At 56.7% G+C, this 27,424-nt stretch overlaps 4 protein-coding genes across 6 annotated transcripts; 3 read left to right on the top strand and 1 right to left on the bottom strand.

Moving 5' to 3' along the window:
* Window positions 1–71: 71 nt before the first annotated feature.
* On the bottom strand, window positions 72–7,376 carry PML (promyelocytic leukemia). Its single transcript, XM_017816962.1, has 9 exons — window positions 7,320–7,376; window positions 6,470–6,575; window positions 5,183–5,750; window positions 3,953–4,530; window positions 3,372–3,424; window positions 2,838–2,918; window positions 2,546–2,744; window positions 1,872–1,924; window positions 72–1,702 (listed from the first exon to the last, which is right to left on the bottom strand). The coding sequence occupies exons 2-9, from the start codon at window positions 6,519–6,521 to the stop codon at window positions 1,661–1,663; spliced, it is 1,626 nt and encodes a 541-aa protein (XP_017672451.1). The 5' UTR covers window positions 6,522–6,575; window positions 7,320–7,376; the 3' UTR covers window positions 72–1,660.
* STOML1 (stomatin like 1) lies at window positions 7,200–12,815 on the top strand. 2 transcript variants are annotated; one of them, XM_017816964.1, is made up of 8 exons: window positions 7,200–7,604; window positions 7,711–7,964; window positions 8,205–8,311; window positions 8,446–8,595; window positions 9,038–9,241; window positions 10,018–10,246; window positions 10,823–11,026; window positions 11,713–12,815. In XM_017816964.1, exons 2-8 carry the CDS (start codon window positions 7,817–7,819, stop codon window positions 11,913–11,915), a joined length of 1,245 nt encoding a protein of 414 aa, XP_017672453.1. In that variant the 5' UTR covers window positions 7,200–7,604; window positions 7,711–7,816; the 3' UTR covers window positions 11,916–12,815. The 2 variants fall into 2 exon arrangements, with proteins under 2 accessions (XP_017672453.1, XP_017672454.1); XM_017816965.1 differs by having other exon boundaries at window positions 7,200–7,964; window positions 10,826–11,026.
* A 1,065-nt stretch (window positions 12,816–13,880) lies between these two features.
* On the top strand, window positions 13,881–17,779 carry LOC108498362 (protein PML-like). 2 transcript variants are annotated; one of them, XR_001875157.1, is made up of 5 exons: window positions 13,881–13,994; window positions 14,600–15,078; window positions 15,570–16,147; window positions 16,512–16,759; window positions 16,865–16,970. XR_001875157.1 is itself a non-coding variant. In XM_017816960.1 (4 exons), the coding sequence occupies exons 1-4, from the start codon at window positions 13,968–13,970 to the stop codon at window positions 17,671–17,673; spliced, it is 1,893 nt and encodes a 630-aa protein (XP_017672449.1). In that variant the 5' UTR covers window positions 13,881–13,967; the 3' UTR covers window positions 17,674–17,779. The 2 variants fall into 2 exon arrangements, 1 of the variants encoding a protein (XP_017672449.1); XM_017816960.1 differs by lacking the exon at window positions 16,512–16,759 and having other exon boundaries at window positions 16,865–17,779.
* Window positions 17,780–20,725: 2,946 nt separating this feature from the next.
* Window positions 20,726–24,304, top strand: LOC108498364 (zona pellucida sperm-binding protein 3-like). Its single transcript, XM_017816963.1, has 9 exons — window positions 20,726–21,121; window positions 21,940–22,058; window positions 22,138–22,241; window positions 22,407–22,584; window positions 22,682–22,802; window positions 23,192–23,283; window positions 23,467–23,609; window positions 23,731–23,820; window positions 23,905–24,304. The coding sequence occupies exons 1-9, from the start codon at window positions 20,726–20,728 to the stop codon at window positions 24,018–24,020; spliced, it is 1,359 nt and encodes a 452-aa protein (XP_017672452.1). The 3' UTR covers window positions 24,021–24,304.
* Window positions 24,305–27,424: the final 3,120 nt, after the last annotated feature.

Below are 27,424 nucleotides of genomic sequence, written 5' to 3'. Positions count from 1 at the left end.
TCTTGCTATCCTTGGCCTCGCTGAAGGCCTGCAAGAGATTGGAGAAGGGATCCAAGTACAATCTGCCTGCTTGGACCTGGTTGGGAAGGCATGAGGAGAACGCTTGGGAGGACCATTGGCCATGGACAGGGATCTGCTTGTGGCAATGCCACAAAAACCACAGGTGTGATGTCCTGGCACTGGGTGTGTCCTGTGTCTGGAGTGGGCTGGCCATGAGGAGCCCTGTTGAGAGCCCAAAAACAGGGTCAGAAACAAGTGATCAAGAGCAGAGCCCTGAATCCAGCTTGTCCTGAGCAGGGTCGGGATGCAGGCACTAACACACAGGTCCAGGGATTGCTGTCCCTTGCTGTTCATCTCGTATGGATGCAGATCATGGAGGGACATAAACATGCCTGAGCAACCTCACTCCATGAGATACTTAAAGATCTTGTTGGTGTCTAGAGGAAACTGGATCAGGATGACTGGATCAGGTCAGAAGGAGGTTTAGGGCCTCTCCAGGCTCAGCAGATCCAGTGCCTACAGCAATGCTTCCCAAGGATGAACAAAAATAGCCACACCACCAGCCCCTGCCCAGCATCAGCAGGGATGGACATCCACAGTGAGTATCTCCCTACAGGAGGAGCAGGACAGCAACACATTCAAGAGGCTCCAACCTTAGTTTCCTTCCCTCTTTCCCCCCAGGACAATCCTGCACCTCTTTCCTGGGTATCCTGCAGCGATGGGACATCCATCTCCCTCCACACCAGCTCTCTGCAACTCCACCCGCAGCCCAGGAGTGGTGGAAACATGGCTGGACAGACAACTTCAGACTCCTCAGCTCAGGGAATGTGGGATTTTTACCCCTGGCACCTGTCTTTGCTACACCCTTAAATCCACATCGTACTACCCAACACCTGGTGCACTCAGGGATTTCTCCCAGCAAGCTGCTAGCATCCCCCAAAGCCCCAGCCTTGGGATTTTTTGCCACTAGCAGGGACTGGGGACAGGTTTTAGCCCCACAACTCTCTTTTTCCCTTTGTTAGAGAGGAATCAGAGGAGCCAGGAAAAACAGGACAGGAGGAAATGAATAAGGAAGCCAGCAGTGGCTGGGGTTTAATCTGAGAACAGCTTTATTGAAAGAGCAAGAAGAGGTTCTGCATTAGTTTGTACAAAAAAAAAAGGTGTTCACCCCTCATTAAGCCAGTATTGGAAAACCAACCCCAATTCTCGATCCCAAATCAGCCGCACTTGCCTCTGGTTCCCAGGGGATCCCCTTCTCGTGATGGTGACATGGTATCTCATCAAGGATCCCCCCCTTTGGATCATCTCACCACCTCAGCCAAGGCCATTTGGTTGCCACACACCAGTTTGCAGCACCAGAGTTGTGCAATGTCCCTTTGGGGGTGCTCAGGTGGTCCATCCCTGCTCCGGTGGCTCCCGGGAGCGTCTCAGCCCGTGTTGGTACAGGGCTGATGAACTCTGCGAGCGCAGATGCTACATTCAACTCACAAATTTGATTTTTAGATCAAGATTGATTGGTTTTAAGCTGAGAACCACCTCTCAGGAAGCCACAAGGACTGACTGGGAAGGTTTGCCTCAGGGGATCCCACCTCAGAGCAGACCAAGGCGGGGTTTACGGCTGCTCCAGAAAACCAGGAGCAAAGGTCTTGGCCTGGGAGAACTAGATTTGGGATGGCCTGGATGCCCTGCCACCTGGGAGCACCTGAAGTGGAAGAGAAAACCATAAGCAGGTCTCTGGGTGCTGCTGGGAAGGAGAAGGCTTGGCTCCAAGCACAGCTGGAGGAAAGGGAAAGGCACCCAGAGACGACGGGGTGCGGCCGCCTCTTCTCCGGCAGCGCAGCTCAAGGAGGGAGGTCTGGCACTACACTCACCACCGTGTCCTCCTCGCTGTCATCCGAGCTGCCAATGACAATGCTGGTGATTTCTGTGGAAGGAACAGGAGGATGCTGAAGCTCCAAGACTGTGATTTTGGATGCCACCAGATCAACTCTCCTGAGTTTTGCCGCAGGACCGTGAACCACCCAGCCTTTGGATGCACCCCAAGGTGGGGGCAACCTTTCCACTGCTGCTTCACCCCATGGATCCTGCACCAGCCTCTTCAGAAGGTGCATTTCATCCTCTATCCTGTTTGCAGAGCTGATCCCAGGATTCCTCACTGCGGGATGCAGTGGGGCTGGCTCAGCTCGGGGAAGAAAATTTGTTTTCCTAAGAATTATAGTGAGTTTTGCTCCAGGAAAATTTACTACTCCTGGAGCAGGAGGCAGAGGAGCCTTTCTGCACTTTCCCTGCTGATACACTCTTCCCTAAGCTTGGATTTTGGCTACCTTGAAAGTGGGACATGGAGCTGGATGGAGCATCCATGTCCGCCCCGAGCACTGCTGTTGTACTTATTCCCTAGGAAGCAGCTTCCACCCTCTGCTTCTGTCACCCAGGGGAGGTTGGCCAAGGCTCTGAGTGCCTGGGGGTGCAGAGAGGCTGGGAATGGACCCCCATAATGGAGAGAAAAATATGGGATAACAAGGAGGGCAACATTCATGGCCCCCACCTGCATCATCCATGCTGCTGCTGCAGTTCCGTCCGGGCATGGAGGTGCCGGGCTCCCTTCGGAAATCCCTCTGGTTGGAATTGGGATCACTGGGGCCTGGCATGTCATCACACTCCAGCTTCAGTATTTTGGGAGAGATCTGGCTGCCCCTTTCTGTGCAGTGAAACTTCCTCCTGTGCCATGAGGGGACAGGGCGAGCCTGGACAGGGGAGAGCACAGGCGGTGGAAGGTGCTGGGGTGGCAACTCCCAAGGGCTCCTGCCTGGCTGGTTGAACCAAGGGATGGTTCTTACCTTGTCCACATGCACATCCTTGAGGTTGGTGGGTGAGGTGGGCAAAGTGCTCTGGTTTTTGGGCCAGACTTGATCCTCTTGCTGCGGAGAGAGCACAGAGCAGCATTAGAGTGGACCCGGAGAACACTGACCCCCCTGCAGGGCTGGGGTGTCCCCAGACAGTGTGGGGGGCAGAAACATCCCCAGGAGGGGGGAAACTGAGGGACAGCCTGGCCCTGTGGCTTGGCTCAAGGTTTGTGCTACAGTTGTGGTTTTCCCTGTGGAAAGTGAGGGATGAAGCAGCAGGCTCGGAGAAGTGGGATGGGGTAGGCAAATGCCTGGGTAATGGAAAATGATGGCTACAATGTAGGTTCTTCTCTGTCCAGGCAGAAACATCCCCAGGGGTTTGTTGTTGACTAAAAAATGGGACTGATGGGCCGGAGAGGGGAAGGAAGACCCTTGCAAAAGATCAGAAGAAGGGAGAATGTATGTTTTGGCTGATGCAGGAGGCCTCCCCACATGGCACCACACAGGGATGAAACGCTGATGTCTCACCAGGTTGTTCTCCAGGGCCACCTCGACCACGGGGACAGGTTGGGATTCAGTATCTGCAATGGAGAGAGCAGGGCTGAGATCCCGAATCGGAGCCTCCAGAGTTCCCATCTGGCCCTGGCAGCAGCCAAGCTGGGAAAAACCTGCCTGACAGCTGCAGCAAGGAAGGGGTAGCTCTAGTCTCTCTTCCCTTTCCCAGCCCTTTGGTCTGGGATGGCCCAAGGGTTTAGGAGACTCTGGTAACCCAAAAATCATCATCACCAGAGCCTGTTAGACTGGTGGGAGACCAGAAAGGGGCTCTGGACATACAAGCAAAGGAGCGAAGCTTGGCCCCAGTGGAAATAAGGACCCACAGGAATGGATCTGGGCTCCTTCTGCTGCAGGAAGCAGAAGAAGTGGAAGAATAGAAGTTGTGGATGTTCCATCTCTTGAAGCATTCAAGGCCAGGTTGGACAGGGCTTGGAGCGACCTGGTCTAGTGGAAGGTGTCCCTGCCTATGGCAGGAAGTGGAATGAGATGGGCTTTAAGGTCCTTTCCAACCCAAACCATTCCATGATTACCTGATCCCCATGGCAAGTCCTCACCTGGGTGCCCTGTGACACGCTCCACCAGCGCCTGCAGCCTGGCCCTGCACTCGGATAAGTCCCCGGGCTGCCCTCGGTCCATGGCCTCTGGCAGCTTCAGCCGCTGGAGCTCCTGCAGTGAGCCCTTGATGAAGGGCTGCATGTCCATCACCTCCTGCTCTGTGGCGTACAGGCTCATCTTCTCCACCAGCCTCTCGCCCGCCTCCATCCGCCGCAGCACCCCCTCCACGTGCCGCAGCTCCCGCGCCAGCTCCCGACGGCCCTGCTCCTGACGCGCCTCCACCAGCCCCAACAGCTCCTCTTCCTCCTGACGGATCAGCCGCACCAGCTGCTCCACGCGCTGACGGATCAGCTCCCGCATCTCCCGCTGCGCCTCCTCCAGCCGGGCCGCCTCGCCCTGCAGGGACGCGTAGGTGGCCTCGAAGCCGCTCCGGCGACGCCGCAGCTCCCGCTCCATGGAGCTCAGCTCCTCCTGCCTGCGCTGGGTCTCGCTGCAGATGTCGCTGAACTGCGAGTGCTGGTTGTCCAGCAGCGCGCACGAGCAGCACAGCGCCTTCTCACACTGCTGGCAGTAGATGCTGGCAGGGAACAGGAGGGCCCTTCAGAGCCGGCACGGCGCTGGGGCGGCAAAAGCAGCTCTGCTGCCCTGGGCACCATTCCCCCTGCTCGAGGGACAGTGCCAGGGAAACTGAGGCACGGGGGCTTTGCCTCACTGCACCAGCTGCAGGGGCGGCCGTCAGCCTGGGCCTTCAACCCTCCTTTGCTGCCCTCCCTCCTCCCGGGCTCCTGATAAACCAATAGCACACACACTCATGGAATGGCATCTCCTGAGCTGGAAGGGACCCACAAGGATCATCAAAGTGCAACTCCAGGCCCTGTACAGGACACCCCAACAATCCCACCATGTGCCTGAGAGCACTGTCCAAGCGCCCCTTGAGCTCTGGCAGCCTTGGGGCTGTGACCACTGCCCTGGGGAGCCTGTTCCAATGCTCAACCACCCTCTGTGGGCGGGTTCTTTTCCTAGTATCCAACCTAAACCTCCGTTGGCTCAGCTCTATGTGATTCCCCCCAGCCCTATCACAACTTGCTCCTGCCTGGGGTCTCACCAGGGTTGCAGCTTCTCCTCTCCAAAGGCAGGTGATGAAACCCCTTTGGCAGGGTTGCTCCTGGAGCAGCAGCCCCAAAGCCCTTGGGACAGGATGGGATGCAGGAAAAAGGCACCACTCTCACCTGCAGACGCGGCTCTGGTCGGGGTGACTGGAACTGCTGCAAAAAAGGTTGCAAGACTTCCTGGTGTCTTCCAGGAATTGATGGGCTGACTCAGCACGCAGCTCCTCCACCTTCTTGACTTTGTGACTCTTCTTCTTGTGCCACCACTGGTGGTCCTCAAAGCACTTGGCACAGAAGAACTCCTCGCACTCGCAGCACCACACCAGGGCCGCTTCGCCCCGGCACCGGCTGCAATTGGGACCACCAGGGCTGGTGATCTGCTTGTAGACCCTCAGCCGGGCCTGCAGGTTGGTGAAGAGCAGGTTGTCCATGTCCGGGATGCCGTTGGCCTGCGGGATGGCCGTGCAGCACACGGGGCACTGCCCGACGGGCTTGTTCTCGCTCAGGCAACCCAGGCACAAGGTGTGGAGGCAGGTGAGGAGCTTGAGGTTGGGCGATTCCTGCCGGCAGCCCTCGCAAAGGAGGAACTGGAAGTCATCTTCCTCCGCCGGAGGGTGGGATGGAGGTGAGCACACAGGTGTATCCGGCTGGGGTCTTGTCTCCATGGGAGCAGTGGCACCGTCTCCATCTAGGTGGGATGTGGAGAAAAAACCTCCATGAGATGGAAGTTTGGGAGGCTCAGTCCCACCTTTGGGCATCCCACTTTGCCCAACTGCTGCAGAGGAGGGATGAAGGAGCCACAGGGTGTGCTTGAGGCTCCTCTCCATCCCTCCTGCCGAGGGCGAGCGGGTGGCAGCACTCCAGGTGCTCTCCCGGGGAGATTCTCCGCTGGATGCAAAGGGTTGTGCTCCTGCCTACCCTCTGTGTGGGAGGCTCTTGGAGGCCCTCCTCCACCCTCCCCAACCGCCTTCCCTTTCGGATTTCAAGACTGGGGGTGGGGAAAAACGATTTTCGTTTTGCTGCTACCGCCTTTTCCTGCTCTGCAAGCGGGAAAAGCAGCGGAGGCAAAAGGAGGGACCCTGGAAACGGTCCCCAAAGTTTCCTGCAAAACCTCTCAGGCAGCACTGGGATGTTGGCATAAGCCCTGTCCCCAAAGGTGTCCCCTTCCCCACTCCTCGTCCCCCCAGCCCTCCCTCAAGCCGGCAGGGCAGAAACCCCCCCGCCAACAAAGCCAGTACCCCACTTATCACCTCCCCCCTGCAACGGTTTTGTACCCTAAAAACTAATACACACACGCACCCTTCCAAGCAGGCAATGCCCGCAGGTCCCTTTCGGAGACTCTGGATCGGGCTTTGCCCTCCTCCCCATCCCGCCTCCCTCTCCAGGAAAGCGGGGACCCCTCGTTACCTGCTGGGGGGCCGGGGCCGGGCGGCCGGGGCGCGACGGGGTTGTCGGGCATGAGAGCGGCGACAGGGGACAGCCGTCCCAAACCACTTTCGTTTCCTCAGCCTGGCTGGAAAGGAAGGAGGAGGAGCTGGTGGGAAAAAGGCGGGGAAGGCACGGGGTGGGGGGGCGGCTCGGGCCGGGAGGGACCGATGGAGCTGGTGGGTGGGAAAGGAGTGAGATGGGGGCTTCCCGCTCCCACCCTCTTCCTGCCCTCTGCCTGGGGGTACCGGTGGAAAATCCGAGGGAGGCGGAAATGCAGGGAAGGGGGGATGTTGGTACTGGGGCGGAATATTGGCACCGGGAGGGAGGGTAAGCCGGCACCGGGGGTACGCTGGTACTGGGGTGGGGATGCTGGTACCGGGAGGATGTTGGCACCAGGGGGATGCTGGCTCCGAGAGGGGTTCGGATGGCAAAGCTCTGCTCCAGCTGTTAGGTAGGACCCCCTAGCTGTGCTGTCTGGGTGTTGTCTCGGCTGCAAGAGCTGCTGCTCTCTCTGGGGCAGTGTCAGGCTCCCACTTCAGCCGAGGGGGGCTTTAAACCCTCACTGTTGTCACCCCCTACCCTCGGCAGCGCCGCTCTTGGATCTCCACTGCCCTTTGAGCCGGCAAGAGGGAGAGTGGGGGGCTTTGGCATGGCGGGAAGGCCACGCCGGAGCAGGAATCCTGGGAAAACTACCTTTCCCGCTTTCCTGTTCCTGTGGGGTCGGGGTACCCTGCGGAGCCCCCCATGGTGTGGATGTGTGATGGAGACCCCCGTCTTCCCCGTGGCCGGCGGAGCGTTTCCCTGGCAGGGCCTCTCCGGAACAACTCACCGAGCCGTGAGCCATGAGCCGTGTCGTCCCTGTGCCGTCAGCAGCCACATGACGAGCGGACCAGGAAGCGATAGCGGCTCCCTCCTTCCTCCCCTCAGCATCCTCGGCGCGGCCTCCGCTCCCCGCGGCCGCGGGGCTGGCGGCCGAGGACGCCCCGGGGTCATCCCCAGCTCCGAGGGGGTGCGAAGTGAGGAGTGACCGCGGGGTCGCAGCTTTTGTCTCCAGGCTCGGCTCCTGCCCAGAGGGTCTCCGGGAGGATGTGAAGCCTCCAGCACCTCAGCTGGGGTGAGACTCCGGCCAGGGAAGCCCCTGAAGGATTGGATTTCTTCCAGCAGATGTCCTTCTGTGATGTGACTACAGCAGGGCTTGTCAGCTGCATCTCTCACGGCAGGGAGATCGTGACGGGGATGGAGGTGGCTGTGATGGCAGCAGGGAGCCAGGATTAGAGGAGCACCTTGGAGCACCAGGAGCAAGGCCCTGTGCAAGGCACCAGCACCATGTTCAGCCGCTCGGGATACCAAGCCCTTCCCTTGGGGGACTTTGACCGCTTCCAGCAGTCCAGCATTGGGTTCTACGGTGCCCAGAAGGGCTTTTTCTGCTTCAGAGACAAGCAAGACTCACTGGGACCAGCTGGGAATGCCATAGGTGAGCCCCAAGCCTCTGGGATGGCTGGGAATACCACAGGTGACTCCCACGCCGAGAGGAGAGTTGCTGCCTCCCTCCCTATTGCCCCCGGTGCTGTAGGGTGTGGCACTGGCTGGGTGTCCCCCACACTGCCGGCTGCCCTGGGTGCAGGGTGCAGGGAGCGGAGAGGCTTGGATGGGGGTTCACGGGCAGAGCAGAGGGGTTTGGAGCAGGTACATCCCCCTTTCACGCATCTTGCAGACACCTCCCAGGGTTGGCTGTCCTGGATCTGCCATGGGATTATCACCTCCTTGGTTTTCTTGCTGATGGTTGTCACCTTCCCCATCTCAGGGTGGTTCGCTTTGAAGGTAAGTGAGGAAAGCAGGTGAGGAGTGGCATGACAACCAACCTCCATAAGGGGACAGTTACAAGCTGCCCCTGGTCCTGGCGTTGCAGGATCCAGGGTTTTGCTCCTGCCCTGGTCTAAACTTTCCCGTTCCAGGTCGTGCCCACCTACGAGCGAATGATCATCTTCCGCCTGGGCCGCATCCAGGCACCTCAGGGGCCCGGCGTGGTCCTGCTGCTGCCCTTCATCGACCACTGGCAGCGGGTGGATCTGAGGACGAGGGCCTTCAACGTGCCCCCCTGCAAGGTGACTGCCATCCCTCAGGGTGGGATGGAGAAATAGCTCTCAAATTCCCAGAGCAGGTGGATTTTGGGATGGTCTGACCCTTGGTGACCCAGCTTTCAGCTCCTCCTGGCAAGGCCAGGGACATTGTAGCTGGTGCTGTGTAGTCAGTCCTCACCTGCCTGAGGTCAAAAAGCTCCTCTTGCCTTGTTCAGAGGGTGTTCCTGGCTGGAGACATCCCAAAACCATCAGTTCCTACCCTTCCCAGATGTCTTTAAATAACAGCCTATGCTGGAAACTGTCCTCACCATCCAAGCTAGCCGAAAATTAATTATTTGGATTGGTTTTGTTTCCAATAATCCTCTTAACAAAGACATCTGGGAATGCCTTTGCTCCCAGGATCTACACACAAGGGTTGGGCCACGGGGCGGAGAGCAGAAGAGATCCTGACTCTTTTCTGCCCCAGGTGACCTCCAAGGATGGGGCAATCATCTCCATGGGTGCTGATGTCCAATTCCGGGTGTGGGACCCCGTGTTGTCCGTCATGATGGTGAAGGACCTCATTGCGGCCACCCGGATGACAGCACAGAACGCCATGACCAAGACCTTGATGAAGAAGAGCCTCCGTGAGATCCAGGTGGAGAAGCTGAGGATCGGGGAGCAGCTGCTGGTGAGGACTGCCTGAGAGCCCCCCAGGACACCCAAACCCTTGGGATCGTGGTGCCGAAGTGACAGTAAGGAAAAGATGGAGCTGCTGAAAGTCTTATCTGGCCACAGACCTGGACAAGGAAGGGAGCTGGGAAAATGTGGTGATTAGCAGGGAGCAGATATTTTCAGATCTCCAGAGTTCTGTGGCTGATCTCTAAGGGCTTTGGGTGCACAGAAAGGCTGACGTGTTGTGATTTGATCTCCTTATCTTCATCAGGAAAAGGTCTGGAGGGAGACTGGAAAGGGCTTTGGGTGAGAGAAGAACAAGGTAGTGACAGAGGGGCAGTGAGTCCTGCCTGCAGTCAGCCTGGGCCAGGCCAAGATCTTGTGGGTTCAATGTCTATAAGAAGTGATGTAAAAAGAGGCTGGGGAATACCTCTGGGGTGCCTGGGGTGGTTTGGAGGCCAGAGATACTGCCTGGTGGAGCACCATGCCAGGATGTGTTGCCCAAGAGGGAGCAAGGAAAAGGACTATGGAAAAAGGAACAAGGCAGAGCTGTCTCCCCTGTCCCAGCCTCCTCCAAGCTGGGAGAGCAACTGGGGGAGGAGGGTTTGGATGTGAGAGCTGACAGCTTGGAGGAGAAGGAGGACTATTGAGCCTGGTGTAACACCCCACTGATGGGCAGCAGCAGCACAAGCTATAGGATGCCAATGGTGGGGGGTGCCATGGTGGGGAGGTGGTCTCCATGGCCATATCCAGCTCTGCCTAGGCTGTCAACACCTCTCCCTTTCTTCCCAGCTGGAGATTAACGACATGACCAAGTCGTGGGGCCTGGAGGTGGACCGGGTGGAGCTGAGCATGGAGGCTGTGCTGCAGCCACCCCGGGAGAACCTGGCAGGGCCTGCAGCCACTGTGCCACCAGTGCCGGGGCTGGAGGGGCTGGATGGCACCATTCAGCAGCTGGCTGCCCATTTCTTCGGCAGCACCCTGGCCCTGGCCGGCGGCGGGACCGGCGCTCCGGAGGCAGGTAACCAACCCTGGTCACTGCTCCTCTGCTGGGTCATGTCCCTCCTGCCAGGTGACCTTTGTGTCCGTTGGCTGTCTGACAGAGGAGTCAAAGTCTGGGAGATGTCATGCTCCTACGAGCACAGCACAGACAGGCTGGTAGCAGGGAGGAGAGCTGTGGGCACAGCTCTATACAGCACATGGCACAGCATCACCATTCCAACAAGACATTGGAGAAGGGACTGGGAAGGGCAGAAGCAGATCTGTAGGAGCCCTGGGCTCAAGACCAACTCATATCTCAGCATTTCCACGAGGCAAACTCGAGCCTGAGTTTCCCAAGAGTCACATGGATTTTTTTCCAGAAACCCTGCACCGATTGGTGCCCCATTAACTTTTCAGGGATAATTTTCCTCGCCCTGTTAGCCAGGGAAGAGTAACCCATGGCAGACAGTGGAGCAGGAACTGGCAAGACCGGTTGCCCTCTTCTTGCTTAGCTGGAGACTTTCTGGATAAGTGGGTTTCTTTCCTCTGGAGACCTTTTCTGGTGGGTCTGGCTCACCACACAAAGGTGTCCCCTAATCTGTGCCTTTGTCCCCAGCAGACAGTGTGGAGATGGTGAACGAGGTGGAGCCTCCCACCACTCCCCTCCTTGCCCAGAGGAAGCCCAGTGCAGACGAGCTGCTCTCAGCGGTGGAGTCTGTCCTCTCCGAGGCCCTGGTCAGCCAGGTGGGAGCATCCTACCAGGTCAACATCGCTCTGTCCAGTGGCACCTGGAGCACCTACTTCATAGACCTCTCCTCAGGTCAGCACTCTTTGGGGTTGTTGTGTTGGAGCTGTGAGGGTGTGTTTTGCTCTTGTGCCCCCTTTGCATGCTGTGAACCCCACCGAGCTTGGTGGTCAGAGGTCCCAAACCAAACCCCTTTGGTACCTCCATGAAAGCCACCTCGGGGCCCATCAGGTGAGCAACGTAATTTGGTGACCATGACCTTGAATCCACGCTCCCTGGCAGTCCAAAGTATAATTTGTTCTGGGTTAAAACCATGAATTTTCTTTGAGAAATAGAGTATTGATGGAAAATTGACAGCAAGGTCTCGTGGCTGGCCTGGAGACCTCAGGAGTTGTTGACTCTCGTAGGACACCAGCACAAGGGGGTAGTGATGGAGGGCCCCTGCCATGCTGGAGGATGTCCTTCCAGCACCCTAATACATCCCCACATGGTTGCCTGTGGTTTTCCTGGTGGTTATGGCAAAAGCAGGACGGGGCTTGGAGGTGGACCACTGTAAAGGGTATTGGTGGAGCAACACAAGAGAAATTCATCTCCATAAGGGGTAAGGACTCCTATCTCCAAAGTCTCCCTGCCAGGAGGAGGCCCATCTGTCATCTGGCCCATCTCAAATCTCATGAAATGTGGGGGGGGAAACACCAGCTGGATCAAGGCTGGATCCTGAACCCACTGTTTCTCCCTCTCCCACCCACCGTGTCCTGCAGGCAGCGGGCGGATTTGCCGCGGAGTGCCCGAGGGCGTTCCTGATGTCACTCTGCAAGTGTCGGAGAAGGACCTTCAGGACCTGTTTCTGGGTGACCTGCGCCCCCTGAGTGCCTACATGAGTGGGAGGCTGCAGGTGACAGGTGACCTGCACCTGGCCCTGAAGCTGGAGGAGCTCGTCAAGGCGATGAAGCAGCGTAGATAGAGCGTGTGCGTGGGCGCGTGTCCGTGTGCTTGTGTCTCTGTCCGTGTGCCAAGGCATGGGGACGTCTGGGAGGACCGTGCTGTGTGGTGGGGGGCCTTGCCATGCTGGAGCTCCTGCTGCCCTTCCTGTGGAGGCTGTGGGAGTTGGGTGAACATTGGAGCAGGGAAACTGAGGCTGAGCTCTGCTGCCCATCCTTGTCCTTGGCTTTCCCTCTGTTCTTCATCTCCTGCTTACAACATTACGGGAACCAGCTGGCACCTCACTATGCGCCAGTTTGCTTCCAGTTTCATAGAATCACAGACTGGTTTGGGTGGGAAGACCTTAAAGTTCCACCCCCTGCCATGGGCACGGGACATCTTCCACTAGAGCAGGTTGCCCCAAGCCCCATCCAACCTGGCCTTGATTTCCTGGGCCAGTGTGCCACCAGGGCACAGACTGATGTCCTGGTGTCCCCACAACCTGGCGCATGGCCAGGGATCTCACTGGGAGGGGTGTGAGCTGAGCAGTTGTGTGGAGGAGAGCTTGGGGACACTGTGGCCGAGGACAGGAGCCATGGGATGGGATGGGCAGCCAAAACGGGCCACGAGGGCTGGCTGGACCAGGCTGGGATGCCACCAGCAGGCTGGAACTGGGATCCAGTGTGGCACCACTGATGGGATAACGGCACTTATGGGGAAGTGGCAGAGGTGGCAATTTGGGGGATGACCTGCCTTCCCCACACAGCGGTTTGTAATTAGTGATTGCGCTAATTTGTGCTTCAAGATCCTTTTGCGTGTGTGCTGTGAGGTGTGTCCACAGGGGGCGGGGACTGGATATAGGCATATAGAGATATTTATTTATTTTGTAAGCTTCCTTTCTATCCACTCTCGATGGACAATAAACCTGGTGTGCAGCCTTGGGCAGCGCTGGGCTCGTGAATTCTGCAGGCAGATGTGGCTGCACCCCCCCGTGCCTCAGTTTCCCCCAAGGCAGAGACCAGAGCATGGGAGGAGCTGCCAGTCAAGGAGGCTCAATTGTGATGAACACATGAAGTCCTGGAATGGTGAGGAAGAGCTGGCAGGATGCTGTGTGGCCTCTTGGGGGATGCTCAGCTCCCTAACAGCACCCAGCACCCCAGGGGTTAAAATGTCTCAGAGCTCCAGGCAGCTTTATCAGCTCCAGGATGTTCTGCTGGACCACTGGGACAAACCTGAGTGGTCTTGCTGTCCTGTCCCATCCATGCAAGGGGCTCCTTGCCAGAGGATGGGACAGGGGGAAAGAAAATTAACATGTTTCCAAAACAAATGTTTGGAACTGAAATGTTTCACGGCTGCAACCAGACTAAACCACCTGTTAAACATCTTCTTCAAAGGCTGGGGCTGGGTGGCTCTAGCCTGGGCCAGGCTTTGGGGATCCTCAGGGCAACAAAAGACCCCAGAGGAGTTGACATTAGTGTCCTACCATGCCCTCTCCCTTTGGGGGTGCCAGGAGAGGTGAACCCCAAGTACTCCTGATGGCCCCCCAGTTGTAGTGGTCCACTCTTTGTGGCAGTCCCCCTTCTGTGGTGGTCCCCCAGTCATGGTGGTCCCCTGTTTGTGGTGGTACCCTTTCACGATGGTCCCCATGGTGCAGATGGCTGGGGATACCGATGCCCTGCACGAAGGAGCAAAGGACCAGAATACAGGACAAAGGGTTGTGGAAATCCTCTCCAAGGTGGAGGGACAGCCCCCGAGCTCCCTCAGGGCCTGCAAAGGGCACCGAAACCGCCTTTGGCAGCGCCCGTCTGAAGCACAGCACGGACGGGGACGCTGCTACACGTTTCTGGGAGTGCTTCTCCTTGGGGGAGAAGCCTTTTGGCAGGGATCCTGGGTTTTCCCCCCTCCCGGATGGCCGGGAAGGGCTGAGCCGGCTGTGAAGCGTTTTCCGGGCGGGAAGCGGGGCTGTGAGCGGGCTCTCTGAGGCTCCGCCGCCCAGGCACGGAGGAGGAGTTATTCCCGGAGCCGCAGAAACCGAAAGTACAGGCGGGGCAGGCAGCACGGGCGGACGCAGGGATCCGTCTCTTCCCGCCCCGCCATGTCCCTGTCCGGCTCCCGAGCCCCGGTCGGTCCAGGGGGGATGCGGGAGGGATGCGGGCGGGATGCCGAGGGGGCTCCGGGGACCAGAGGTGTCCAGGACACCAGGAAGTCCCTTGTCCCAGGGCGTGGGGATGGGGATGAGAGTTTGGGGTGTTTCTCCGCTTCCCGGTTTGGTGGGTGGTGGGGAGGATGAGACTGGTCCCCAGTCCAGCCCCCCCGGCCCCGCTGAGAGAGGGAAGTTCGAGGCCAGAGGGATGGGCTGAAGGGAGGGGGGGTGTCTGAGACGATGGTCCCCACCTCTACCAGGGTGTCATTCAGGGATCTTTAGCTATTTCCTCCGTGCCCCCACCCTTTGATCTGCCCCTCCTCAGTCCTCCCCAGCCCCATAGCTGGGGGACTGTTTCCTCTTTGCTAGAGGGAGAGGAAGGGCTCAGCAGGGCCCTGTCCATCCAGCCTCATCCCAGTGCACGGGACAAACTCTGTCCTGGGCATCACTGGTGGGAAGTGGTTACTCACTGGTTGCTCCAAGAAGGGTTTTTGGGTCACCTCTACCCCCAAGATGAGGTTTCAGAAGTTCTTAAAAACACTCCTCAGTGCTTATTCCTCACCCTCTCCCTCTCTCTCCCCAAGCTCCTGGAAGATGACTTTCAGTTCCTCCTTTGTGAGGGCTGCCAGCAGGAATCGCCCAACCTCAAGCTCCTCACCTGCCTCCACACCTTGTGCGTGGGTTGCCTGAGCAAGAACGAGCCCGTCGGGCAGTGCCCCGTGTGCTGCACGGCCATCCCGCAGGCCGACGGCATTCCTGTCATGGACAACCTGCTCTTCACCAACCTGCAGGCCCGGCTGAGGGTCTACAAGCAGATGGTTGATGGAGTTGACTTGTTTTGCGACAACTGCAGGAAATCTGGGGAGTTCTGGTGCTCCGAGTGCTTCGAGTTCCTCTGCACCAAGTGCTTCGAGGCCCACCAGCGCTACCTGAGGTGGGAGAGCCACAGAGCCAAGAGGGTGATGGACGTCAGGGCAGGGTCTGCAAATGACTTCCTGCAGGGAATCAGGAGGACAGGTAGCTTGTCCTGCTCCAAACCAGACCACAGGAGCCAGCCTGTGAGGTAGGTCTGAGAAGGCTTGTCCTCATCTGAGTGGGTTCTTGTCATCTCTTTGGGTCCCATGATGGGGCCCCCAGAGGGTGGTTGAGCATTGGAACAGGCTCCCCAGGGCAGTGGTCACAGCCCCCAGGCTGCCAGAGCTCAAGGAGCACTTGGACAATGCTCTCATGGTGGTATTATTGGGGTGTCCTGCACAGGGCCTGGAGTTGCACTTTGATGATTCTTGTGGGTCCCTTCCAGCTCAGGAGATGCCATTCCATGAGTGTGTGTGCTATTGGTTTATCAGGAGCCCGGGAGGAGGGAGGGCAGCAAAGGAGGGTTGAAGGCCCAGGCTGACGGCCGCCCCTGCAGCTGGTGCAGTGAGGCAAAGCCCCCGTGCCTCAGTTTCCCTGGCACTGTCCCTCGGGCAGGGGGAATGGTGCCCAGGGCAGCAGAGCTGCTTTTGCCGCCCCAGCGCCGTGCCGGCTCTGAAGGGCCCTCCTGTTCCCTGCCAGCATCTACTGCCAGCAGTGTGAGAAGGCGCTGTGCTGCTCGTGCGCGCTGCTGGACAACCAGCACTCGCAGTTCAGCGACATCTGCAGCGAGACCCAGCGCAGGCAGGAGGAGCTGAGCTCCATGGAGCGGGAGCTGCGGCGTCGCTGGAGCGGCTTCGAGGCCACCTACGCGTCCCTGCAGGGCGAGGCGGCCCGGCTGGAGGAGGCGCAGCGGGAGATGCGGGAGCTGATCCGTCAGCGCGTGGAGCAGCTGGTGCGGCTGATCCGTCAGGAGGAAGAGGAGCTGTTGGGGCTGGTGGAGGCGCGTCAGGAGCAGGGCCGTCGGGAGCTGGCGCGGGAGCTGCGGCACGTGGAGGGGGTGCTGCGGCGGATGGAGGCGGGCGAGAGGCTGGTGGAGAAGATGAGCCTGTACGCCACGGAGCAGGAGGTGATGGACATGCAGCCCTTCATCAAGGGCTCGCTGCAGGAGCTCCAGCGGCTGCAGCCACCGTCAGCTGGGGACCAAGCAGAGCCTGGGCCCTTTGCTGAGTGCAGAGCCAGGCTGCAGGCGCTGGTGGAGCGTGTCACGGAGCACCCAGGTGAGGAGGCACTTGGCCAGGTGGGTTGGGGAGGGGAGAACTGAAAGCAGAGATGAAGGTTATAACCCCTGTGTAGACCACATTCTCCGTGGGTTTCTCATCTCCTTCAACATTGTGACTGTTCCCATTCCCACCCCTGGAGATGTTCAAGGCCAGGCTGGATGGAGCCCTGAGCAACCTGCTCTAGTGGAAGGTGTCCCTGCCCATGGCCTGCAGGCTGGAACCATTCTGTGATTCTATGACTCGAGAGAGCTGTGCCCCACCCAGCCTTTGCTCACGCCTTGAGCACATTCCAGCCTCTCCCAGGGATGGGATGTTGTTGCACCCATCACTTCCAAAGCAATGGTGTCTCTTGCCCTTGCAGAGTATGGTGGGTGCTCTCCAAATGCACTGAGGGAGAACGCTGGGGATCCCTTGGGATGAATCTGCTGTCTCCAGACCTGGGCTATGACCTCCTTGGCTTTCTGTGGGTGTCCACCACTGAGCTTCCCAGGGTAAGCTCATGTGCCATGGATGGTCCATATAGGAGTCCAGGGGTGATGTCCTGGATGGCACTTGGGTTTCCTGGGGACAATCTGCCCCCCACCCCACTACTTGCATCTCCTTTGTATGGTAGGCATCATACCTCTGCTTCCCTTCTCCACCTCACCGAGTCATGCTCTGAGGACCCTTGGAGCCCTGACTATCTCCTCTTGCTTCCTTCATCCCTGCTTCCAGCAACAGGTACCTCCACTTCCCAGCACAACTCCCTGTCTGATGAGAGCACTGTGATCCTTGACCTCAAGCATCCCGGGGAGGATTGCCAACCACAAGGAGATCTCCCCGTGGACCTGCTGGCCCATCACCAGCCCTGTGCCCCTGTGTCGGACCCCTCTGGTGGCCGAGGACACGTGTGCCCAAACCAGGGAGGGGGTATGTCCCCCACCCTACCCACAGCTCCAGCTCTTCTGATGCAGAGGGAGGAAGAAGCAGAGGAAGACTCAGGCTCAGCCCATGGGGACACTGTGCCTCTTCCCAGGAGCATCCAGGACTCTCTGGCCTCCCTGCGGGAAGGTTTTGATGGCTGGGCCAGGTCCAACGTGCAGCAGGCAGACAAGCTCCTGAGGATGGGCACTCGCCTCCTGCAAGCTCAGCAGAGGGCAAACAGGCACCTAGTGGCCATGACCCGGGAGATCCGGGCCACGTCCCAGTCCCTGGCCACCATTGCCTCTGCTGTGGGACCCCTGGTGCAGTCTGTGGCCTGCCCACAGAACCCCTCCACCGCAGACATGGACTGGCCATCGCTGCCCTCCAACTTGCTGGACTTATTCCCTTCCAGCACCCCGCAGAAGGATGAACTGCCAGTCCCAGTGGCTGCTGTGGCCCTTTCCCCCAGAACACCCCCTCCTGCCACCCCCCCTGCCAGTCCAGCGCGCTCTGAGACCCCCAGCCTAGAGTCTGAGTGGGAATGCCCCAAATCAATGCTTCCCACCAGGGGCAAGCGGGGTGGGCAGCCCTGCAGGAGACTTCGGAAGCGGAGGAAGTGAGGGTCTGCAAAGCAGGACGTTTGCCATGGACTGTGGCTGCTTGGAAAACCCTCCAGAGGTCCCTGTGGAGACCTTTAGGGCTCCATTTCACCTTGCCATGCCAATAAATCCTCCTGGGATGATCAGTGTGTTGGTCTTTTGCTGGGTTTGGGAAGGCAACAGCTCCCCCATGAATGTGCCCTCACTGTGGCATGGCAATACCTTGCTCAGGAACAGCATGATTCCACTAATGTTCCTTTTTCTTTCCTTTCCAGCACGTTGGACCTCCTGGCTGATGGGTCTGGGATGGGTGGGAGGGCAGCAAATCCATAAGGGAGAGCTGGATGGTGGAGGAATGGATGGTGGCTGGGTGGAATGGGCACCTCTCCAGCCCAGCCTGGAGCTGGCTCCTGGATTTCAGCCTTAGTAGCATCTCCAGGAGGTGACCCTCTGAGGAGGTGCCCTCAGAGCCACCTGCACCTTCTGCAGAGGCTTTTCTTCAAGGCTGCTTGAGCTCTGGCTCTTGGCTGGGACTTTCCAAGATTTCACTGGAATGAGATCAGCCAAGCTGACAGGGCACAGGGCTGCAGGGCCAGGGTGAACTTTGTCCCTTGAAGGCACTTTTCTGGCTGAGGTGCCAACATCTCATCACGAGACGTGCCACTGCATGCACTGAAACAGTTCTCAGAGGCACAATGGTTTGCAAGTCATTTCCTGCCCTGCCTTGCTTAAATCCCACACGCTGCCACAGACTGTGATGGGTTTGGTGCCTCCCAACACATCTCCCACAAGAAGGGCAGGGTCCAACTCAAGCAGAAGTGACCTTTAACTGGCTCTGTTCTGGTGTCCAGTCTCATAGTGCATGAAGAAGAGCAACAAGGCTGGTGAAGGGACTCGAACACAAGTCCTATGAGGAGAGGCTGAGGGAGCTGGGGTTGTTCATCCTGGAGAAGAGGAGACTCAGGGGAGACCTCATCACACTCTACTACTCCCTGAAAGGAGGTTATAGCCAGGTGGGGGTTGGTCTCTTCTCCCAGGCAGCTATCAGTAAGACAAGAGGGCATGGCCTTAAGCTCTGCCAGGGGAGGTTTAGGTTAGATATTAGGAAGAAATTCTTTACAGAGAGGGTAATCAGGCATTGGAATGGGCTGCCAAGGCAGGTGGTGGAGTCTCCATCTCTGGAGGTTTTTAAGATGACACTGGATGTGGCATCAGTGCCATGGGCTGGGAACCACAGCGGTGTTGGATCAAGGGTTGGACTTGATGATCCCGGAGGTCCTTTCCAATCCGGCTGTGGTTCTATGAATGTCTTCTATGAATGACTTGTCCAGCATCAGAAGTAACTTTGCGTGGGACAAAACTGAGGCTGAGGACCCCCAGGCTGCCCCCTGCATCCCCAGCATGGGGTCAGAAGGGCTTATCCCTTGCCTGCAAGCCCTGCCAAGCTTGGGAGCTTCAGGGTTGGACCAAGAAGATAAAGATAATTTATTGCCCCAGCTGAGGAAGGACAGGTTCCCATCTTCTCCTCTGCAGCCGTTGAACCAAAGTTTTCCTGGCCTGTGTCAGGCAGAGAGGGAACCTTGACTGATGTGGCTGGAGTGGCCACAGCCCAGGAATGAGGATGTGGTGCTGGTGCCTCAGAGCAGCAGAGACCATCAGGGCAAGAGGACTTGATTTGGGCAGGGACAGACCCGTGTGGTCACCTTGTTCAGCTGTGCTTTGGTGGCAAAGGCCATCTGCATCCCTGACTGCTCACTGGGCTCCTCTTTGCACACTCAGGTGTCCATCTCCACCCCTGCAGAGAGGAGAAAGTCCAAATTGTGGTTGTCCTGATGTCGCTGGTGAAGGTGATGAAGGTTGAAGACAATGCCAACGAGTGGAACCATGCTCAGACCGGCTGTTCAGTGTTCCCCATGACTCCCACCAAGGACAGTCTGCTAGAAGACAGGCCAGGGGACAACACTGGGCTGCATGGCTCAGGTAAGTCACCTCTGGAGCGATAAATCCACAGGTAGGCTTTAGGGTGTGTAGGCATCAAGATGGGACAGTTTGGAGCACCTCTGTGGAGCCCTTGGTCCCATAGTTTGCTTGAGGATGAGCACAGGATGACTCATGTACGGGAGATGTGCAGCTCCCCATGAGAAGGATGTTGGCTTGAAGACAAGGAAGAGAACACCAAGAGGTCCTGTTTGCTCAGGGAGGTGCCAAGAAAGGCTGTCAGCCTGGTCCCTTGGGAACAACTCAAGTCATTTCCCTTCAGATGGTTCTTAGCTCTCCTGCTGGCAGTTGTCCAGTTTGGATCATGCTAAACCAGTCCGATTAGGCCACGGATGTCACCTAAAATTCACAGGCATCTCACGTGGTTCTCACCTGAGTGTGGAAGCAAAGCACTAAGCCACAAGCAAACATCCTTGTTTGAAGCCTCCCCAGTGTCACTTCAGTGCCCAAACTGCTTCTCCTCCCGCACACAAACCAGGCACGAGGAAGCTTGTAGGGTGATTCATCTGGGTCAACCTGCCCCTGGAGTATTTGTCCCCCCATGGAGGAGACAACCTGCTGCTGAATCATCTCCACAAGGGTTGGACTGCCCACACACCATGGGGACTGTTTTGCTCCAGGCCTAATCATTCTAATAATTATTAGAAATAATTATTATTTCTAATGTCAAATAGCTTTAATTTATTCCTGATAAGGAAATTATCACCCCCCTGCTCCATCCCCCAACAGCCCTGCTGCAGAAGGACCCCATAATCTGGAGGTGGGAGATACAGGCTGAAGGTGGGACACATGTCTGTGTATCCTAACTGGTTGTTCCCAAAAAAACATGGGGAAAAAACTGCAGTTGGCTGCACAGCAAGCTCAGCATCTCTCCTGTGAACAAGGGACTCAATCCAGCATCTTGTTAAATCCCACCACAGGGGTCCCACAGAGAATTGTGTCTCTCAGCTGTTTCCAGTTGCCCTGATGGGAGGTGTGCTGAGCATCACCTGGGGTGGGAGCGGCCGTGGGAGAGGTGGGCTACAAAAGCTCCCTGGGCAGTAGTTACTCCTTGTGCTGGACCCTGGTAGGCAAGATGAGGTCTGGAAGCAGCCTCGGGTTGGCTCTTTTGTGCTGGGTTTTTGGGGAGGTGGTTGCTTACGACCCCCTGGGTCTCTTTAGAGGGGAGGCAGAGCTATGGAGGTACGGAGGGGATCCTTCCCTGGGGCAGCCACGGACCTTCTCCCAGCCCTGGGCGTGGGTGGACGTGTCCCAGCTCCAGGCTATGGCCCCGCTGCACCCCGTGGCCGTGCAGTGCCAGGAGGCACAGCTGGTGGTCACAGTGCACAGGGACCTCTTTGGCACCGGGCGCCTGGTCAGGGCTGCGGATCTGAGCCTGGGGTCAGCCTCCTGCCTGCCCGTGGTCTGGAGCACCTCTGAGACCACTGTGACCTTCGTGGCTGGGCTGCACGAGTGTGGCAGCACCCTCAGGGTAAGTTGTGGGAGGCTGGACCCCTAAGGGGGAGAGGGGCTGCCTCTTGGCTTGCACCCTGGTGCCTTGGGGTGCTGAGACTGAAGGGATTTGTGGTGTGGTTGGGCTCAGGGAAATGCTCCAAAGTTTTCCTGGAGGCTGAACACCTCGGTCAAGAGGAGCAGGAGCTGCACTGTGATGGCTGGGCTTGTGTGAGCAGGGAAGAGGCAGAGAAATAAGAATTTTTTCTGATAAATAGAGGTAGCTGAATGCTCCAGGACTGTTCGTGCTGCTGCTGCCATCTCGAGGCTGGAGCGCGGAAAACCCGGTGTTGGGAGCCACTGCTCCTTATGGATACCTCAGGAAGCATCTGAGTGCTGCTTATGGGGTGTAGCATGAAGCTACTTCACCAAAAACTTAAGTCTGAAGTGGTCTCTCCCCTAGGAGAGACGTGGGGGGCCATGAGAATGAGTAAGTGCCCCCATCCAACAGATGAAGTCACCCTTTGGTATCCTGGGAGACAGACCTTCCTGTCTGTTGTTCCAGGGCGTGGAAACTGTAGAATAAAAACAAGAATCAGCTAGAGCACGTCTGCATCCAGCTCTGCTGCTGGCCACAGGCTGTCCTGGGCCAGGCTGGAGCAGATTCCCACCCCAGATGATTCCTACATCAGGATGAGTGCCACTCACCTGCCTCCAGCACAAATGCTGCTGGCTGAGGACCAGAGAAAAATATCTCAGTGCTGAGTGTCTGGTCTCAAATGTGCTGCTGTGTGTGGGTGTGTGTGGTCAAAGGAACAGGGCTCTTAATGACTGCATAATTGCCTTGCCTTTCCCCAGGTGACCCCCGATTCTCTAATCTACACCACGAGCTTAAATTACAGCCCAGTTCTTCCCAGCAATCCTGTTGTCATCCGCACGAGCCCTGCCGTGGTTCCCATCGAGTGCCACTACCCCAGGTGAGCCAAGGCAAGTGAGCAACAAATAATCCCCTCTGCTGCCACAGAGAACTCACCTGTGGGCATTTCTCCTCCCCAGGAGGGACAACGTGAGCAGCCATGGTGTCAAGCCCACGTGGGCACCCTTCCGTTACACCCTGTCCTCTGAGGAGAAGCTGCCCTTCTCCCTGCGCCTCATGAGTGGTAAGTTTGGGGTGAGGATCTCCTCTGGTGGCCATGATTCCACTAGATGGTTCAGTTTTGGGCAGTAACCAGGGCCTTGTGCCTGCTGGGGTTTCCCTGGGTGGAAGCAGTGAAGCCCAGACCAGCTTCCCATCTAAGAGTGCCTGGTGACCTCTGTCCTTCCAGATGACTGGAGTGCCGAGAGAGCCTCCACTGTATTTCAACTGGGAGAGGTCCTCCACTTCCAAGCTGGTGTTGATGCAGAGAACCACGTGCCTCTGAGGCTCTTTGTGGACAGTTGTGTGGCCACCCTGACCCCAGACAGGACCTCTTCTCCCCAGTACGCCTTCATTGAATTCAGTGGGTAAGAGCTGGCTTTGCCCTTGTTCAAAAGGACCTTTCTGCAGGTTTATGGAGATGTCTGACAGTGGGACCCTGCTGGCCCCTGTGTTTGTGTCCAGGTGCCTGGTGGATGGGCAGGTGGATGATGCCACCTCGACTTTTATATCCCCGAGACCCAGGCAAGATGTGCTTCAGTTTGCAGTAGATGCATTCAAGTTTGCAGGAGACTCCAGCAATCTGGTAAATCCTTCCTAAAGCAATTAACTCCCTTTTCTGCATGACAGCCTTGCTCCACCAGGAAATTTAAAGTGGTTTTTGTCTAGAATTACATTCCCAAGGCAACATATGAATGAGGTCATCCTGTACCTCAGGATGCTCATGATGTAGTACTGCTGCTACATCATGGCCCTCTGAGCCAAGGATCAGTCTTGATACTGGTCATGACAAGCCCTTCTGAGGGGCTTGGTAGCTGAAATCCCAAGTGGCTTGAAGGAATTGGAGGGGCTTGAGCTGCCCTGGGGAGTTGGTGGTCCTGTTGGTGGTCCAACTGGAGACCAAACTTGTGGAGTGTGGGAAAGACATGAAGACACCTGATGGCCAAACCCCTCTGCTCTGCCTGCCCTGCCCAGATCTATGTCACCTGCCACCTGAAGGTCTCCCCAGCTGACCAAGCTCCAGACCCTCTGAACAAGGCCTGTTCCTTCAACAAAGCCAGCAACCTGTGAGTAGCTGGAACAGCAGCTTGGCCAAGGGTGGGGAGCTTGAGATTCTTACCTGGTGTGTCACCTTGCAGGGAGGTGGGGTTGGACACTCTAGTGGGAGGGTTTGGGTCTCTCCTAACAGACCCCAAAGCATGTGAGGTGTTCCTACCACGGGGTGGGCTGGTCACCAGGCTCTCTTCCAGCTGGGATCCTGTGGAAGGCACACGGGATATCTGTTCCTGCTGTGAGATGAGGAGCTGTGGCTTGGCCAGGCACTCCGGGAGGTTCCATGCTCCTTCCCGATGGCCAGGAGGACGTGTCCGGAGAGAACTGCCCTCCCAGCCTGGTATGTCTCTTGGTCTATGCTAAGCTGGAGCTTCTCCATGACCTGTTGGCTCCTCAATGCCAATCCAAGACTTCTGGAGAGGTTCAAATGAGTTGGAGTGCTCACAGGTCCTCCCTTTCAGATCCCTTGGTGAAAGAAGCAGATGTTGTGGTTGGACCTCTCTTCATCCACAGCTGGCAGGATCACACAGTGAGGAGGGTCCCTTCACAAGGTAGGGCAAAGCCAAGGAAGTGGGGTGGTTTGGGGGACAGGTTCTGGCTGTGGCTGTAACTATCTCCTTCCTTCTCCTTCCTAGCTGCAGGTCACCTGTGGATGGTTTGGGGGCTGGCTGCAGTTGCTGGGTTGGTCATCCTGATCCTGGCTGTCCTGGGAGCTCTGACTGTCTGCCAGAAACCCAGCAACCCTGTCTGAAAGCTGAAACCAGGGACTTATACTTTTTTTTTATTGTATGACTGTGAGGGACTTGGTGAGGAGAGGGGAGAAGTCTTCTTTGAGAAGATGGATCGAATCTTTGTGCTGACTTTAACTGAGCTGCTTTGCCTCCCCAATCCCAACTTTGTCTCCTTCTCCTCCAGCCCTGCCCTCAGCAGAGCTTTGTGCAGCCTTACCCTCCTCCTTGAACTTCTACCAGAGCACCTCTTTGGAAACTAATGTGAAAACTCCCCACCTAGATGCTCTGTTTGCTCACCTGTAGAACCATGGGGTTGGGTTTAGTCTCTAAACACTTTTACTTTTTTCATGGAGCCATGTGGGTCTACTCCATGCTGGAAACTCCTACTCGATGAGCGAAGCATTTAATAAAACTTGGACCACTCTCCTCTTGCCTCAAGCTGTTTTTGGGAGGAAAGTGCAGCTTTGCTGGACGAGGGAGGGAGCATAGTTTGAGGGTCTGTGGGTTTGGCTCTTCATGGGACAGAGAGGCAAGAATTCCATCCCCAGCCCCAAGGACTATTTACACATAGTTGTATGTAACAAGCCTTGGCTGAAATGTATAAACAGTCCTTGGGGCTGGGGTTGGAATTTCTTCCTCTGCTTCCCCCCCTCCCCGCTCCAAAAAGGGACTTTCTGACATGCCTGAGTCACACTTGCTCTTTTTTTTTTTTTCCTCCCATGCTGTGGAATTTGGGCTCTTCCACTCAGCAGAGTGGCCATAATGGCAAGATGTTCATCCCCAAACCCACAGTGCTCTCCACAAGCTGGGAGAGGTTCACACTTTAGGCAGTGGTGGAACTGGACCAGCTGAACATCTTGAGATGCTGTGTTTGTTGTAGGAGAAAAATTCAGGTGCCTGGATTTATGGAAAAGTGACACCTGTGAGGAGTTGGGATTTGCCTACAGCACAGCCACCTCCTGGGCTGGATTTGCAGAGAGCAGGAGGATTCCTACAGACTCTTAACCTGCCCTGGGGGACTTGTCTTTGTCATAGAAAACAGAGGAAAGGGATATTTTGCACAAACTTGTGTGCCTTGGGGTGTCATCCAGCACCCTGGAGACCCTCAGCCAGAATTCCTGGGATAAATGTCACCTTGAGCTCTTTGGTACAGGGTTCCAAGCTCAACTTAAGATTTTTAGGTCACCTAAACTTTCTCCTGGTGAAGAAATATTTCTTCCTCCCAGGCCACAAGTTGTGGCTGCTGAGACATGTTGAACCTTCTTGTCACCAATTTCTTCTTAATCAACATCTTCTCCGGGTGTTCAGGGCCCTCATCATTCCTTGGCATAGGTGCAGGGACTGTCTCTGGTTTGCTGAGACACACAGAGGGACCCTTTAAGTTAAAACCCTTTCCGTCTGCCATTGGGCACAGCCAAAATACCTCCCCTCGTGTCAGGATGGAAGACAAGCAGAGGCCAAATCTGGTCAATAAGGAAATGGGGGATGGGGAAAAGCTCTCTGACTATCTAGAGCAGCCATCCAATTCCAGCAGCACCCCCAGCACTGACTGAGGGGTTTGACTTAAAACTTTGTTATAAGGAAAAGTGGGATGTGCTTTATCTGATGGTGGGGCAACACTGGGGTTTGTGCTTTCCCACTGCCCTGGGACTTTCTGGCCTTTGCCTTTCCCAAAAAATGAGTTCATGCTCTTTCCCAGCTGTGCTGATCTGTGGCTCCAATTCTATGAATCCAATGTGCTGTGCTTGGAATAAAGTTGGGACAGAAGAAATCCCCTCTTCCATGGAGAAATACCCCCTCTTCCCAGAGCCTGTGATCACATCACCCTCTGGTGTTCCCCTCTTCTCATTTGTGCTGTGTAAACATGAGGTGATCCATCTAAGGGATTTATCCTCCTGCTGGGATCAAGCCTTGGTACCCAGAGACCCCCGAGCTGGAGCTTTCCAGTGTAAGACCAGGCATCTCCTGTGGTCCTTGCAGCCAAGGACTCATCTGAGCAGAGATTCTGCCCCCGGGAGGGGGGGGCAGCCACGTATTTACTGAGTCAGCATCGCCTGCTGCTGTTATCTCCCTGACGCAGGAGCTCAGCCTCTGGAATCCCCGGCATTTCCAAGCAAGTGCCACTTTCAAGGTATTTCAAACATGGAGAAGTCCTGGACCCGCTGGCAGCAACAGGGCTGGGGCATTGGCTCCCTGGGGAAAAGCAGAAGGTTTTACCCTAGTCCATAAATGTTCCCAGGGGTGGGTTTTGGGGATGTCGAGTCAGGCGCAGGCCAGTCCTGGGTCCAAACCCAGTGGGATTTCTGCTAGGATTGGGCTGGTCAACATCTGCCCCTAAAACTTTCTGTTTCTCTTTCTTTTCCCAGAAATGGCTCAGCTGTTCCAGCTCAAACATCCAAATCAGGGCATTTATTCTGTCCCTAAGGTTTGCCAGGGACATCCTGAAAGGTGGTGAGGGGTTTGGGGTATGAAATGGAACACCCCTCATGTGGAGTCAAGGGGATACTGGCAGAGCTCTGGCAGGGAAAAAGAGTGAAGACACTCAAAAAAAGGAACAGAAACTCCATAACAATAATAATGAGCCTTGTAATAATATATATAATTAAATAACCCCATAATAATGAGTTTAATAAATAACAAGGCTTGAAAGTCTATAAGATTTCTTTTCAAGCAGCTTTCCCTGTTCTCACCAGGCCCCTTTCCCTGAAGGTATCAAAACAAATATAACGGAAAGAGCCAGGGAAGGGCAACAGAGATAAAAAGGAATGATTGGGGCTCTGACCTCACTGCTGAGGTTGAAACATGGGGTGTTGGGCCCCCACTGAGAACAGCCACGCTTGTGACAGTGGTGAGGGCTCTGCATCATTGCTGCTGACCCAACACCCCCATCCTGGCCTTTCTGAGAGCAGGGGGATGCACAGAGCCCACCTTTGGGATCGAACTGTGAACATGTGGGCTGCTGCCCCCCCCATCAGCATCTGAGTGGAAAACCAAAGTCCCAGGGGGGCCAATGGTGCCAGGCTGGGATGGTTCCCGGGATTTGGGATCATGGACCCTGCTCTCCCTACTGCTGTCACCCCCGCAGCAGCCTTGAAAAGCCCCTTATCACCTTCTAACCTAAACAAGTCACTTTGTACCCGTCTCCCCGTCTCCGGCTTCTGCTGAGTTTTATAAACAACTTCCCCAAAGAGGCTGACGAGGATGTTTGCTCTTGCCTTGGGCAGCCCGGGGGCAGGGGGTCCCGGCACCCCGGAAATGACGGGGTCATGCCTCCCCTCTCCCCGCACCCACGAGGGCCGCCCTTTGGGTGCCATTGGCCCCCAAACGGGAGCCCGGGGGCAGACGGCTCCTGCTTCTGAGGGGATATAAAGGCTGAAGGAGCAGCCCCAGTCCTCTGTGCCAGGGTTTGCTGGAAGAAGGAGGG

The sequence above is a fragment of the Lepidothrix coronata genome, unplaced genomic scaffold (assembly GCF_001604755.1).
Source record: "Lepidothrix coronata isolate B3197 unplaced genomic scaffold, Lepidothrix_coronata-1.0 Scaffold58, whole genome shotgun sequence".
NCBI classification, from domain to species: domain Eukaryota; kingdom Metazoa; phylum Chordata; class Aves; order Passeriformes; family Pipridae; genus Lepidothrix; species Lepidothrix coronata.
Note: the sequence above shows the minus strand (reverse complement) of the source record. Positions and strands in the feature narration are given on the sequence as shown.

Coding starts and splice junctions, on each gene's coding strand:
- STOML1 (XM_017816964.1), top strand. CDS start 7,817: ATGTTCAGCCGCTCGGGATACCAAGCCCTTCCCTTGGGGGACTTTGAC. Junction 10,247..10,822: donor GACCGGCGCTCCGGAGGCAG/GTAACCAACCCT, acceptor CTTTGTCCCCAG/CAGACAGTGTGGAGATGGTG. Junction 11,027..11,712: donor CTTCATAGACCTCTCCTCAG/GTCAGCACTCTT, acceptor CGTGTCCTGCAG/GCAGCGGGCGGATTTGCCGC.
- LOC108498362 (XM_017816960.1), top strand. CDS start 13,968: ATGTCCCTGTCCGGCTCCCGAGCCCCG. Junction 13,995..14,599: donor TGTCCGGCTCCCGAGCCCCG/GTCGGTCCAGGG, acceptor TCTCTCCCCAAG/CTCCTGGAAGATGACTTTCA. Junction 16,148..16,864: donor GCGTGTCACGGAGCACCCAG/GTGAGGAGGCAC, acceptor CCCTGCTTCCAG/CAACAGGTACCTCCACTTCC.
- LOC108498364 (XM_017816963.1), top strand. CDS start 20,726: ATGAGGTCTGGAAGCAGCCTCGGGTTGGCTCTTTTGTGCTGGGTTTTT. Junction 22,059..22,137: donor ATCGAGTGCCACTACCCCAG/GTGAGCCAAGGC, acceptor TCTCCTCCCCAG/GAGGGACAACGTGAGCAGCC. Junction 23,610..23,730: donor AGAACTGCCCTCCCAGCCTG/GTATGTCTCTTG, acceptor CCTCCCTTTCAG/ATCCCTTGGTGAAAGAAGCA.
- PML (XM_017816962.1), bottom strand. CDS start 6,521: ATGCCCGACAACCCCGTCGCGCCCCGGCCGCCCGGCCCCGGCCCCCCA. Junction 4,531..5,182: donor GACCAGAGCCGCGTCTGCAG/GTGAGAGTGGTG, acceptor GTTCCCTGCCAG/CATCTACTGCCAGCAGTGTG. Junction 2,919..3,371: donor TGGCCCTGGAGAACAACCTG/GTGAGACATCAG, acceptor CTCTCTCCGCAG/CAAGAGGATCAAGTCTGGCC.